This window comes from Anomaloglossus baeobatrachus, chromosome 7 (assembly GCF_048569485.1).
Source record: "Anomaloglossus baeobatrachus isolate aAnoBae1 chromosome 7, aAnoBae1.hap1, whole genome shotgun sequence".
Taxonomy (NCBI): domain Eukaryota; kingdom Metazoa; phylum Chordata; class Amphibia; order Anura; family Aromobatidae; genus Anomaloglossus; species Anomaloglossus baeobatrachus.
Genome location: NC_134359.1, coordinates 299,235,525 through 299,247,664, shown reverse-complemented (window position 1 = coordinate 299,247,664; position 12,140 = coordinate 299,235,525). Strand labels below are relative to the sequence as shown.

Genomic DNA, 12,140 nt, shown 5'->3' with positions numbered 1-12,140 from the left:
TAGGGGGAGCTCCCTGTATACAGAGATACATGATAAGATCCTGTCTGCAGCCACCACTAGGGGGAGCTCCCTGTATACAGAGATACATGATAAGATCCTGTCTGCAGCCACCACTAGAGGGAGCTCCCTGTATACAGAGATACATGATAAGATCCTGTCTGCAGCCACCACTAGGGGGAGCTCCCTGTATATAGAGATACAGGATAAGATCCTGTCTGCAGTCACCACTAGGGGGAGCTCCCTGTATACAGAGATACATGATAAGATCCTGTCTGTAGCCACCACTAGGGGGAGCTCCCTGTATACAGAGATACATGATAAGATCCTGTCTGCAGTCACCACTAGGGGGAGCTCCCTGTATACAGAGATACATGATAAGATCCTGTCTGCAGCCACCACTAGGGGGAGCTCCCTGTATACAGAGATACATGATAAGATCCTGTCTGCAGTCACCACTAGGGGGAGCTCCCTGTATACAGCGATACATGATAAGATCCTGTCTGCAGTCACCACTAGGGGGAGCTCCCTGTATACAGAGATACATGATAAGATCCTGTCTGCAGCCACCACTAGGGGGAGCTCCCTGTATACAGAGATACATGGTAAGCTCCTGTCTACAGCCACCACTAGGGGGAGCTCCCTGTATACAGAGATACATGATAAGATCCTGTCTGCAGCCACCACTAGGGGGAGCTCCCTGTATACAGAGATACATGATAAGATCCTGTCTGCAGCCACCACTAGGGGGAGCCCCTGTATACAGAGATACATGATAAGGTCCTGTGTGCAGCCACCACTAGGGGGAGCTCCCTGTATACAGAGATACATGATAAGATCCTGTCTGCAGCCACCACTAGGGGGAGCTCCCTGTATACAGAGATAGATGGTAAGCTCCTGTCTACAGCCACCACTAGGGGGAGCTCCCTGTATACAGAGATACATGATAAGATTCTGTCTGCAGCCACCACTAGGAGGAGCTCCCTGTATACAGAGATACATGATCAGATCCTGTCTGCAGCCACCACTAGGGGGAGCTCCCTGTATACAGAGATACATGATAAGATCCTGTCTGCAGCCACCACTAGGGGGAGCTCCCTGTATACAGAGATACATAATAAGATTCTGTCTGCAGCCACCACTAGGAGGAGCTCCCTGTATACAGAGATACATGATCAGATCCTGTCTGCAGCCACCACTAGGGGGAGCTCCCTGTATACAGAGATACAGGATAAGATCCTGTCTGCAGCCACCACTAGGGGGAGCTCCCTGTATACAGAGATACATAAGATTGTCTGCAGCCACCACTAGAGGGAGCTCCCTGTATACAGAGATACATGATAAGATTCTGTCTGCAGTCACCACTAGGGGGAGCTCCCTGTATACAGAGATACATGATAATATCCTCTCTGCAGCCACCACTAGGGGGAGCTCCCTGTATACAGAGATACATGATAAGATCCTGTCTGCAGCCACCACTAGGGGGAGCTCCCTGTATACATATACAGAGATACATGATAAGATCCTGTCTGCAGCCACCACTAGGGGGAGCTCCCTGTATACAGAGATACATGATAAGAACCTGTCTGCAGCCACCACTAGGGGGAGCTCCATGTATACAGAGATACATGATAAGATCCTGTCTGCAGCCACCACTAGAGGGAGCTCCCTGTATACAGAGACACATGATAATATCCTGTCTGCAGCCACCACTAGAGGGAGCTCCCTGTATACAGAGATACATGATAAGATTCTGTCTGCAGCCACCACTAGAGGGAGCTCCCTGTATACAGAGATACATGATAAGATCCTGTCTGCAGTCACCACTAGGGGGAGCTCCCTGTATACAGAGATACATGATAAGATCCTGTCTGCAGTCACCACTAGGGGGAGCTCCCTGTATACAGAGATACATGATAAGATCCTGTCTGCACCACCACTAGGGGGAGCTCCCTGTATACAGAGATACATGATAAGATCCTGTCTGCAGCCACCACTAGGGGGAGCTCCCTGTATACAGAGATACATGATAAGAGCCTGTCTGCAGCCACCACTAGGGGGAGCTCCCTGTATACAGAGATACATGTTAAGATCCTGTCTGCACCACCACTAGGGGGAGCTCCCTGTATACAGAGATACATGATAAGATCCTGTCTGCAGTCACTACTAGGGGGAGCTCCCTGTATACAGAGATACATGATAAGAGCCTGTCTGCAGCCACCACTAGGGGGAGCTCCCTGTATACAGAGATACATGATAAGATCCTGTCTGCAGCCACCCCTAGGGGGAGCTCCCTGTATACAGAGATACATGATAAGAGCCTGTCTGCAGCCACTACTAGGAGGAGCTCCCTGTATACAGAGATACATGATAAGGTCCTGTCTGCAGCCACCACTAGGGGGAGCTCCCTGTATACAGAGATACATGATAAGATCCTGTCTGCACCACCACTAGGGGGAGCTCCCTGTATACAGAGATACATGATAAGAGCCTGTCTGCAGCCACCACTAGGGGGAGCTCCCTGTATACAGAGATACATGATAAGATCCTGTCTGCAGCCACCACTAGGGGGAGCTCCCTGTATACAGAGATACATGATAAGATCCTGTCTGCAGCCACCACTAGAGGGAGCTCCCTGTATACAGAGATACATGATAAGATCCTGTCTGCAGCCACCACTAGGGGGAGCTCCCTGTATATAGAGATACAGGATAAGATCCTGTCTGCAGTCACCACTAGGGGGAGCTCCCTGTATACAGAGATACATGATAAGATCCTGTCTGTAGCCACCACTAGGGGGAGCTCCCTGTATACAGAGATACATGATAAGATCCTGTCTGCAGTCACCACTAGGGGGAGCTCCCTGTATACAGAGATACATGATAAGATCCTGTCTGCAGCCACCACTAGGGGGAGCTCCCTGTATACAGAGATACATGATAAGATCCTGTCTGCAGTCACCACTAGGGGGAGCTCCCTGTATACAGCGATACATGATAAGATCCTGTCTGCAGTCACCACTAGGGGGAGCTCCCTGTATACAGAGATACATGATAAGATCCTGTCTGCAGCCACCACTAGGGGGAGCTCCCTGTATACAGAGATACATGGTAAGCTCCTGTCTACAGCCACCACTAGGGGGAGCTCCCTGTATACAGAGATACATGATAAGATCCTGTCTGCAGCCACCACTAGGGGGAGCTCCCTGTATACAGAGATACATGATAAGATCCTGTCTGCAGCCACCACTAGGGGGAGCCCCTGTATACAGAGATACATGATAAGGTCCTGTGTGCAGCCACCACTAGGGGGAGCTCCCTGTATACAGAGATACATGATAAGATCCTGTCTGCAGCCACCACTAGGGGGAGCTCCCTGTATACAGAGATACATGATAGGATCCTGTCTGCAGCCACCACTAGGGGGAGCTCCCTGTATACAGAGATACATGATAAGATCCTGTCTGCAGCCACCACTAGGGGGAGCTCCCTGTATACAGAGATACATGATAAGATCCTGTCTGCAGCCACCACTAGGGGGAGCTCCCTGTATACAGAGATATATGATAAGATCCTGTCTGCAGTCACCACTAGGGGGAGCTCCCTGTATACAGAGATATATGATAAGATCCTGTATGTAGTCACCACTAGGGGGAGCTCCCTGTATACAGAGATACATGATAAGATCCTGTCTGCAGCCACCACTAGGGGGAGCTCCCTGTATACAGAGATACATGATAAGATCCTGTCTGCAGTCACCACTAGGGGGAGCTCCCTGTATACAGAGATACATGATAAGATCCTGTCTGCAGCCACCACTAGGGGGAGCTCCCTGTATACAGAGATACATGATAAGATCCTGTCTGCACCACCACTAGGGGGAGCTCCCTGTATACAGAGATACATGATAAGAGCCTGTCTGCAGCCACCACTAGGGGGAGCTCCCTGTATACAGAGATACATGATAAGATCCTGTCTGCAGCCACCACTAGGGGGAGCTCCCTGTATACAGAGATACATGATAAGATCCTGTCTGCAGCCACCACTAGGGGGAGCTCCCTGTATATAGAGATACAGGATAAGATCCTGTCTGCAGTCACCACTAGGGGGAGCTCCCTGTATACAGAGATACATGATAAGATCCTGTCTGCAGCCACCACTAGGGGGAGCTCCCTGTATACAGAGATACATGATAAGATCCTGTCTGCAGCCACCACTAGGGGGAGCCCCTGTATACAGAGATACATGATAAGGTCCTGTCTGCAGCCACCACTAGGGGGAGCTCCCTGTATACAGAGATACATGATAAGATCCTGTCTGCAGCCACCACTAGGGGGAGCTCCCTGTATACAGAGATACATGATAGGATCCTGTCTGCAGCCACCACTAGGGGGAGCTCCCTGTATACAGAGATACATGATAAGATCCTGTCTGCAGCCACCACTAGGGGGAGCTCCCTGTATACAGAGATACATGATAAGATCCTGTCTGCAGCCACCACTAGGGGGAGCTCCCTGTATACAGAGATACATGATAGGATCCTGTCTGCAGCCACCACTAGGGGGAGCTCCCTGTATACAGAGATACATGATAAGATCCTGTCTGCAGCCACCACTAGGGGGAGCTCCCTGTATACAGAGATACATGATAAGATCCTGTCTGCAGCCACCACTAGGGGGAGCTCCCTGTATACAGAGATACATGATAAGATCCTGTCTGCAGTCACCACTAGGGGGAGCTCCCTGTATACAGAGATACATGATAAGATCCTGTCTGCAGCCACCACTAGGGGGAGCTCCCTGTATACAGAGATATATGATAAGATCCTGTCTGCAGTCACCACTAGGGGGAGCTCCCTGTATACAGAGATATATGATAAGATCCTGTATGTAGTCACCACTAGGGGGAGCTCCCTGTATACAGAGATACATGATAAGATCCTGTCTGCAGCTACCACTAGGGGGAGCTCCCTGTATACAGAGATACATGATAAGATCCTGTCTGCAGCCACCACTAGGGGGAGCTCCCTGTATACAGAGATACATGATAAGATCCTGTCTGCAGCTACCACTAGGGGGAGCTCCCTGTATACAGAGATACATGATAAGATCCTGTCTGTAGTCACCACTAGGGGGAGCTCACAGTAACAATTCTTACCCTTAGCTGATTTTTGGGGTTTCTGTCCTTTCCTAAGAGAGAGAAATAAATTGATTAATCACGGTCAGACTTCATATTTTCGTATAACTGAGCTCCGCGCACAATGTCATATTTGGTCACTTTTTCTCTCCTGTATTGTGGGATATTATCGGGGGGGTTTGCTTTTTTTGTATTCGGGATAAATGATCTCTTGGGGTCATAAGGACACTCACACATCTGCCTTCTGTCCTTTGCTGACGCCCCAACCTGTGGAGAGAAGACTGAACGTTAATCACAGTCCCATGATATCTGAGCAGGGGAGCAGAGTGCGAGGGCGAGCGGCGGTGGAGAGCGGAGGGCGGTGGAGAGCGGCGGCGGTGGAGAGCGGAGGGCGGTTCAGAGCGGCGGCGGTGGAGACGGCGGCGATGGAGAGCGGTGGAGAGCGGAGGGCGGACGGTTTCCTGTTTCACAGAATTATGCTGCTTGTGTGATGGGAACAGGAAAGTGCAAAATTCTGCAGAACTTCAAAGTATCATTGACCTGAATATAAGAAAGCACTGATGGGCAAATTACATTCACTGACAACAAGCAGAGATCTGGTACAGGGGTCCACCACCTTCATCATTTGCAATGTTTTACCAAATCCTGACCACGACTGAGGTTCTCATGCTGTTATATGTGACTTGTTATCTGGAGGCTTCTGTTGTGAGACGCTTATCTCCGGAGCAGGCGCCGCTTTATCAGACCTGTTCCCAGAAACCGTTCGAATTCCTGAATTCCATGATGTGGTGCCTCTTCTGCTGCTCGGACCAACGCCCCCCGATACCGAGAAATGGCTCTCACAAAGAGAGAAACAGACAAGAGGTCCGGTCCACGTCACATGCCAGGGATAACTGTCATACACCGATCTTCAAGGGGGCTATCAAGTGTCTACACAAGGCAGTCAGAGATGACCCCAATACGATGTGTCAACCAAACCCCACCCCATATAAGACATCCACTAATGTACCTCATATCCCCCATAAGACAGCCAAAGATGTCCCCATAGATGACAGCCAAAGATGTCCCCATAGATGAAAGCCACAGATGTCCCCATAGATGACAGCCACAGATGTTTTGTCTCCATACATGACAGCCAAAGATGTCCCCATACATGACAGCCAAAGATGTCCCCATACATGACAGCCAAAGATGTCCCCATACATGACAGCCAAAGATGTCCCCATACATGACAGCCATAGATGTCCCCATTGATGACAGCCACAGACGTCCCCATACATGACAGCCAAAGATGTCCCCCATACATGACAGCCATAGATGCCCCATTGATGACAGTCCCAGATGTCCTCATACATAACAGCCAATGATGTCCCCAATACTTAACCGCCAAAGATGTCCCCATATATGACAGCCAATGATGTGCCCATAGATGACAGCCAAAGATGTCCCCATAGATGAAAGCCACAGATGTCCCCATAGATGACAGCCACAGATGTCTTGTCTCCATACATGACAGCCAAAGATGTCCCCATACATGACAGCCATAGATGCCCCATTGATGACAGTCCCAGATGTCCTCATACATAACAGCCAATGATGTCCCCATACTTGACCGCCAAAGATGTCCCCAAACATGAAAGCCAAAGATGTCCCCATATATGACAGCCAATGATGTCCCCATACATGACTGCCATAGATATCTTCCATACATGACAGCCAAAGATGTCCCCATAGATGACAGCCAAAGATGTTGCCATAGATGAAAGCCACAGACGTCCCCATACATGACAGCCAAAGATGTCCCCATAGATGACAGCCAAAGATGTCCCCATAGATGAAAGCCACAGATGTCCCCATAGATGACAGCCACAGATGTCTTGTCTCCATACATGACAGCTAAAGATGTCCCCATACATGACAGCCATAGATGCCCCATTGATGACAGTCCCAGATGTCCTCATACATAACAGCCAATGATGTCCCCACACTTGACCGCCAAAGATGTCCCCATACATGAAAGCCAAAAATGTCACCATATATGACATCCAATGATGTCCCCATACTTGACAGCCAAAGATGTCCCCATACATGACTGCCATAGATATCTTCCATACATGACAGCCAAAGATGTCCCCATAGATGACAGCCAAAGATGTCCCCATACATGACAGCCAAAGATGTCCCCATACATGACAGCCAAAGATGTCCCACTACATGAAAGCCATAGATGTCCCCATTGATGACAGCCACAGACGTCCCCATACATGACAGCCAAAGATGTCCCCATGCATGACAGCCACAGATGTCTCCCATACATGACAGCCATAGATGCCCCATGCATGACAGCCACAGATGTCTCCCATACATGACAGCCATAGATGCCCCATTGATGACAGTCCCAGATGTCCTCATACATGACAGCCAATGATGTCCCCAATACTTAACCGCCAAAGATGTCCCCATATATGACAGCCAATGATGTGCCCATAGATGACAGCCAATGATGTGCCCATAGATGACAGCCAAAGATGTCCCCATAGATGAAAGCCACAGATGTCCCCATAGATGACAGCCACAGATGTCTTGTCTCCATACATGACAGCCAAAGATGTCCCCATACATGACAGCCATAGATGCCCCATTGATGACAGTCCCAGATGTCCTCATACATAACAGCCAATGATGTCCCCATACTTGACCGCCAAAGATGTCCCCAAACATGAAAGCCAAAGATGTCCCCATATATGACAGCCAATGATGTCCCCATATATGACTGCCATAGATATCTTCCATACATGACAGCCAAAGATGTCCCCATAGATGACAGCCAAAGATGTTGCCATAGATGAAAGCCACAGACGTCCCCATACATGACAGCCAAAGATGTCCCCATAGATGACAGCCAAAGATGTCCCCATAGATGAAAGCCACAGATGTCCCCATACATGAAAGCCAAAGATGTCACCATATATGACATCCAATGATGTCCCCATACTTGACAGCCAAAGATGTCCCCATACATGACTGCCATAGATATCTTCCATACATGACAGCCAAAGATGTCCCCATAGATGACAGCCAAAGATGTTGCCATAGATGAAAGCCACAGATGTCCCCATAGATGACAGCCACAGATGTCTTGTCTCCATACATGACAGCCAAAGATGTCCCCATACATGACAGCCATAGATGCCCCATTGATGACAGTCCCAGATGTCCTCATACATAACAGCCAATGATGTCCCCATACTTGACCGCCAAAGATGTCCCCAAACATGAAAGCCAAAGATGTCCCCATATATGACAGCCAATGATGTCCCCATACTTGACAGCCAAAGATGTCCCCATACATGAAAGCTAAAGATGTCCCCATACATGAAAGCCAAAGATGCCCCCATACATGACAGCCACAGATGTCCCCATACATGACTGCCATAGATATCTTCCATAGATGACAGCCAAAGATGTCCCTGTAGATGATAGCCAAAGATGTCCCCATACACGACAGCCACAGATATCATGACACATGACAGCCATTGATGTCCCCATAAATGACAGCAATTGATATCTCTCCATAGACAACTTCCATCATTATTAGAAGCCCCCATAAACTGGTTTGGGCCCCATGTTTCCCACTCTAGCCCCTTCAGGTGACTTTGTCGGACATCTCCTGGTCTTCCATCATTCAAGATCTGCTTCGATTTATGGTGACGCTACGTAGGCTCTGATCTCTATCATAACGGGTGACATTACCCAAAGATGACCGGTTCCCCCCAAAATCACCAGAAATGTAAACTTACATTCTTCAAACTCCTCTTCAGAATCCGCGTTGTTTGTGCCTGTCGCAGTGATCAAAGATGGAAAGGGTTTATTAATCTTAAAGTGCAAACACATTAACAAAACTGAAGTAATCTCCACCTCCCCGACGTCTTAGAAACAGAGGATTTGTTCTCAAGGAAGGTTAGAGAAATTGAGGGACAAATGTGAGATACCCATACTTGATTTCTGAGGGACGGAGAGGTTGGCTGCAGCCTCTGGAGGTGGATTTTGGGGGTACGGACCTGTAAATCAGACAAATATCAGAATAAGCGAGAAGTCACCAGAAGGACAAGTTACGTTTTGTAAATTCGAGCTCACCATGTTCATAACGAGGCTGCGGATTCGGGGATCTGGGAGAAAAAGAGAGAACAGTGAAAACTCGAGAAAAATGTTCCCATATATGAAGGCGGTTTCATCTATAGGTTCTTACGGAGGTGGCGGAGGATGGCGGCGTCCTGAGGGATGTGACGATTTATCTGTAAGGATTGTGGAAGTGAAAAGTTTAGAAATATCAGAGTCGGGGGAGGGGTGACGGCTTTAATTGTGCATTTCAATCGTTCTTTTTACATATCGAAATTGTTGTAAAGAATTCTACAAATTTTAAACGTTGCGCGCTCTTAATAGTTTCTTCAGAGACTTAGCTTCATCCAGGGCAAAGGTTCAATGAATCGCCCTGACCTGCTATGTAAATACCTTGGCCCAGAAAAGCGGCTTTTTGTTTCCCTCACCACCACAACACCCAACACTTGGGGCAAATTCCCCTTTTTCGTTCCTCCCTATTTACGCCCCTTTTGTAAGCTTAGGTCTGTATGTTCTAGATTTCTGTCTGGGACACCTACAGTACCACTGTCAGCCACATAGGTTCTCAAGGAGCTTTTTTTTTCTGTCACTCGGTCACCAAAGGGCCCATCCCACTTTTAGGTCTCCTTGGTGGACAACTATATTGTGACAGTGAGGTCATGCTTTAATATTACCAGTCCTGCATCGACCCCAACACCTCCTGCACTGACTCTAATTGCATGTTCTGAGCCAACACGACACATTCTGAACCTGACCCCAACATAAGTCCTGTACCCAAATCCAACAAATATACTAGACTGAATCCTAATGCAATAACTGAACTTTACCCCAAGACAAGTCGTCAACCACAATCCTGAACCTGATCCCAACACAAGTTCTCAATTCAAGCCTAATCCCTGTACTTAAATTTATTCCAACGCAAGCTGTCAACCCAACTCCAGTCCTGAATCTGACGTCAACACAAGTCCTCAACCTAATCTCAATCCTGATCATGACCCTAACAGAAGTCATCAACCCAACCCCAGTCCTGAACATGATATCAATACAAGTCATCAACCCAACCCCAGTCCTGAACCTGACCCCAACACAAGTCGTCAACCCAACTCCAGTCCTGAATCTTACTTCAACACAAGTCCCCAACCTAATCTCAATCCTGATCATGACCCAAACAGAAGTCGTCAACCCAACTCCAGTCCTGAACCTCACCCCCACACAAGTCCTCACCCTAACCCCATTCCCAGTCTTGAACCTGACCCTAACACAAGTCCTCAACCCAAACCTGAACCTGACTCCAACTCACATCCTCAACAAACTCCATCCCTAGTCCTGAACCTGACCCCAATACAAATCATCAACCCAACTTCAATCCCAGTCCTGAACCCGACCCCAACAGAAGTCGTCAACCCAACTCCAGTCCTGAACCTTATCCCAACACAAGTCCTTAACCCAACCCCAATCCCAGTTCTGAACCATACCCCAACACGTCCCGAACCCAGCCCAAATCATGAACCCGAACCCACACATAACTCCTCGCCCGAATCCCAGTCCTAAACCTGACCCCAACACAAGTCCTCAATCCAACCCCAACTCTGAACCTGACTACAACTTAAGTCCTCAACAAACCCCATCCCCAGTCCTGAACCTGACCCCTACACAATTCCTCAACCCAATCCCATGCCTGAACCTGACCCCAAGACAAGCAGTGAACCCAAACCTAATTCAAGTCCTTAACCCACCCCTAACAAATGCCTCATACAGACCATAGTGCGTGTCTTGAGCCAACACAACTTATTCTGATCCTGAGCCTAACAAGTCCTCTACTGAACCCCAATCCCAGTCAAGAAGAAGACCTCAATTCTCAATCCAACCCAAAAATAGGTCCTGAACATGATATTAAATTGAATCTTAACCATAGCCTGATCTACAAATCCTTATGCCCATATAGTGAGACCAATAATTGACAAATGCACATTAATAGGAGCGTTTGTTCCCTTTCATCCAGTCTTAAGCCAGCAATCGCAAACAAAAAAACAAAACACTTTTTTATCGAATGCAATGATTCTTAAAAATCATAGTTTTTGGCAGCACATGGCCTGTGAAATTAGATGATGTTATTGGGATAACGATGATACCATATGGGCACAATATTATCATATTAACCATCATTCTGTGCACATAGAATATTTGGTGGCCGGTCTAAACAGATCATTAGACAGTCACCTTGTATAAATCCGACAGCCTGCATCATACCTTCTGAAGGGTATATCAACCCTGATCCTGACTTCAACATGTTCTTGACCCAAACCCAGCATACCTAACGCATATCGACGTCTTCTGACGCTTGACTAACACATGATATTGGTGGAGATAAGTATTTTGCAGTTTGGAATTTTTTCTCCCAGGTGATATGGAGGAGTATCGAGGTTACAAGGGTTTCGTCATTGGCTTTACTCTGCTCTCCTCATTGAAAGCCCTTGAAGTGTTGGCCAAGCCAAGCATTCATGCCCATGAAGACAAAAGAGACAGCTGGGGGTCTAACGCTCATTCACCTGAAATGTATCGGAGACATGTGGGCAACTTAACAGAAGTCCTGACCATAACACCAACAAAAGTCCTGAACCTGGCACAACTACTGAACCCCCGATAGTGAGTCGACCTGGAGGCCTGGTGAGATGAGATGTACGGGTACTTACATTGCCAGCAGCTGGTGCAACCAATGAAAAAGACCATCCCCAATATTCCAAACACCCCAATCATCCAAGCATCGATCTCGTTGTGGGACATTTAGCTTTCTGTGTTCACCCCCGATGAGTCTTCTCATGTATTATGTCCTCCTACGGTCACTCATCATTGTCCTTCTCAAGGTGTCCTCCGGCTGTGTCTCGCTCC

At 48.1% G+C, this 12,140-nt stretch overlaps 1 protein-coding gene across 1 annotated transcript in view; it reads right to left on the bottom strand.

Annotated features, from left to right (window-relative positions):
* The window catches only part of LOC142245635 (uncharacterized), a 21,810-nt gene extending 9,670 nt beyond the window's left edge, over positions 1–12,140 (bottom strand). Inside the window, exons 1-7 of the mRNA XM_075318523.1 lie at positions 11,945–12,140; positions 9,382–9,427; positions 9,270–9,301; positions 9,131–9,193; positions 8,933–8,971; positions 5,366–5,399; positions 5,154–5,185 (exon numbers count right to left, since the gene is read on the bottom strand). Coding sequence (XP_075174638.1) covers positions 5,154–5,185; positions 5,366–5,399; positions 8,933–8,971; positions 9,131–9,193; positions 9,270–9,301; positions 9,382–9,427; positions 11,945–12,035 — 337 coding nt within the window. The 5' untranslated portion in view covers positions 12,036–12,140. The remainder of the gene's footprint in view (positions 1–5,153; positions 5,186–5,365; positions 5,400–8,932; positions 8,972–9,130; positions 9,194–9,269; positions 9,302–9,381; positions 9,428–11,944) is intronic.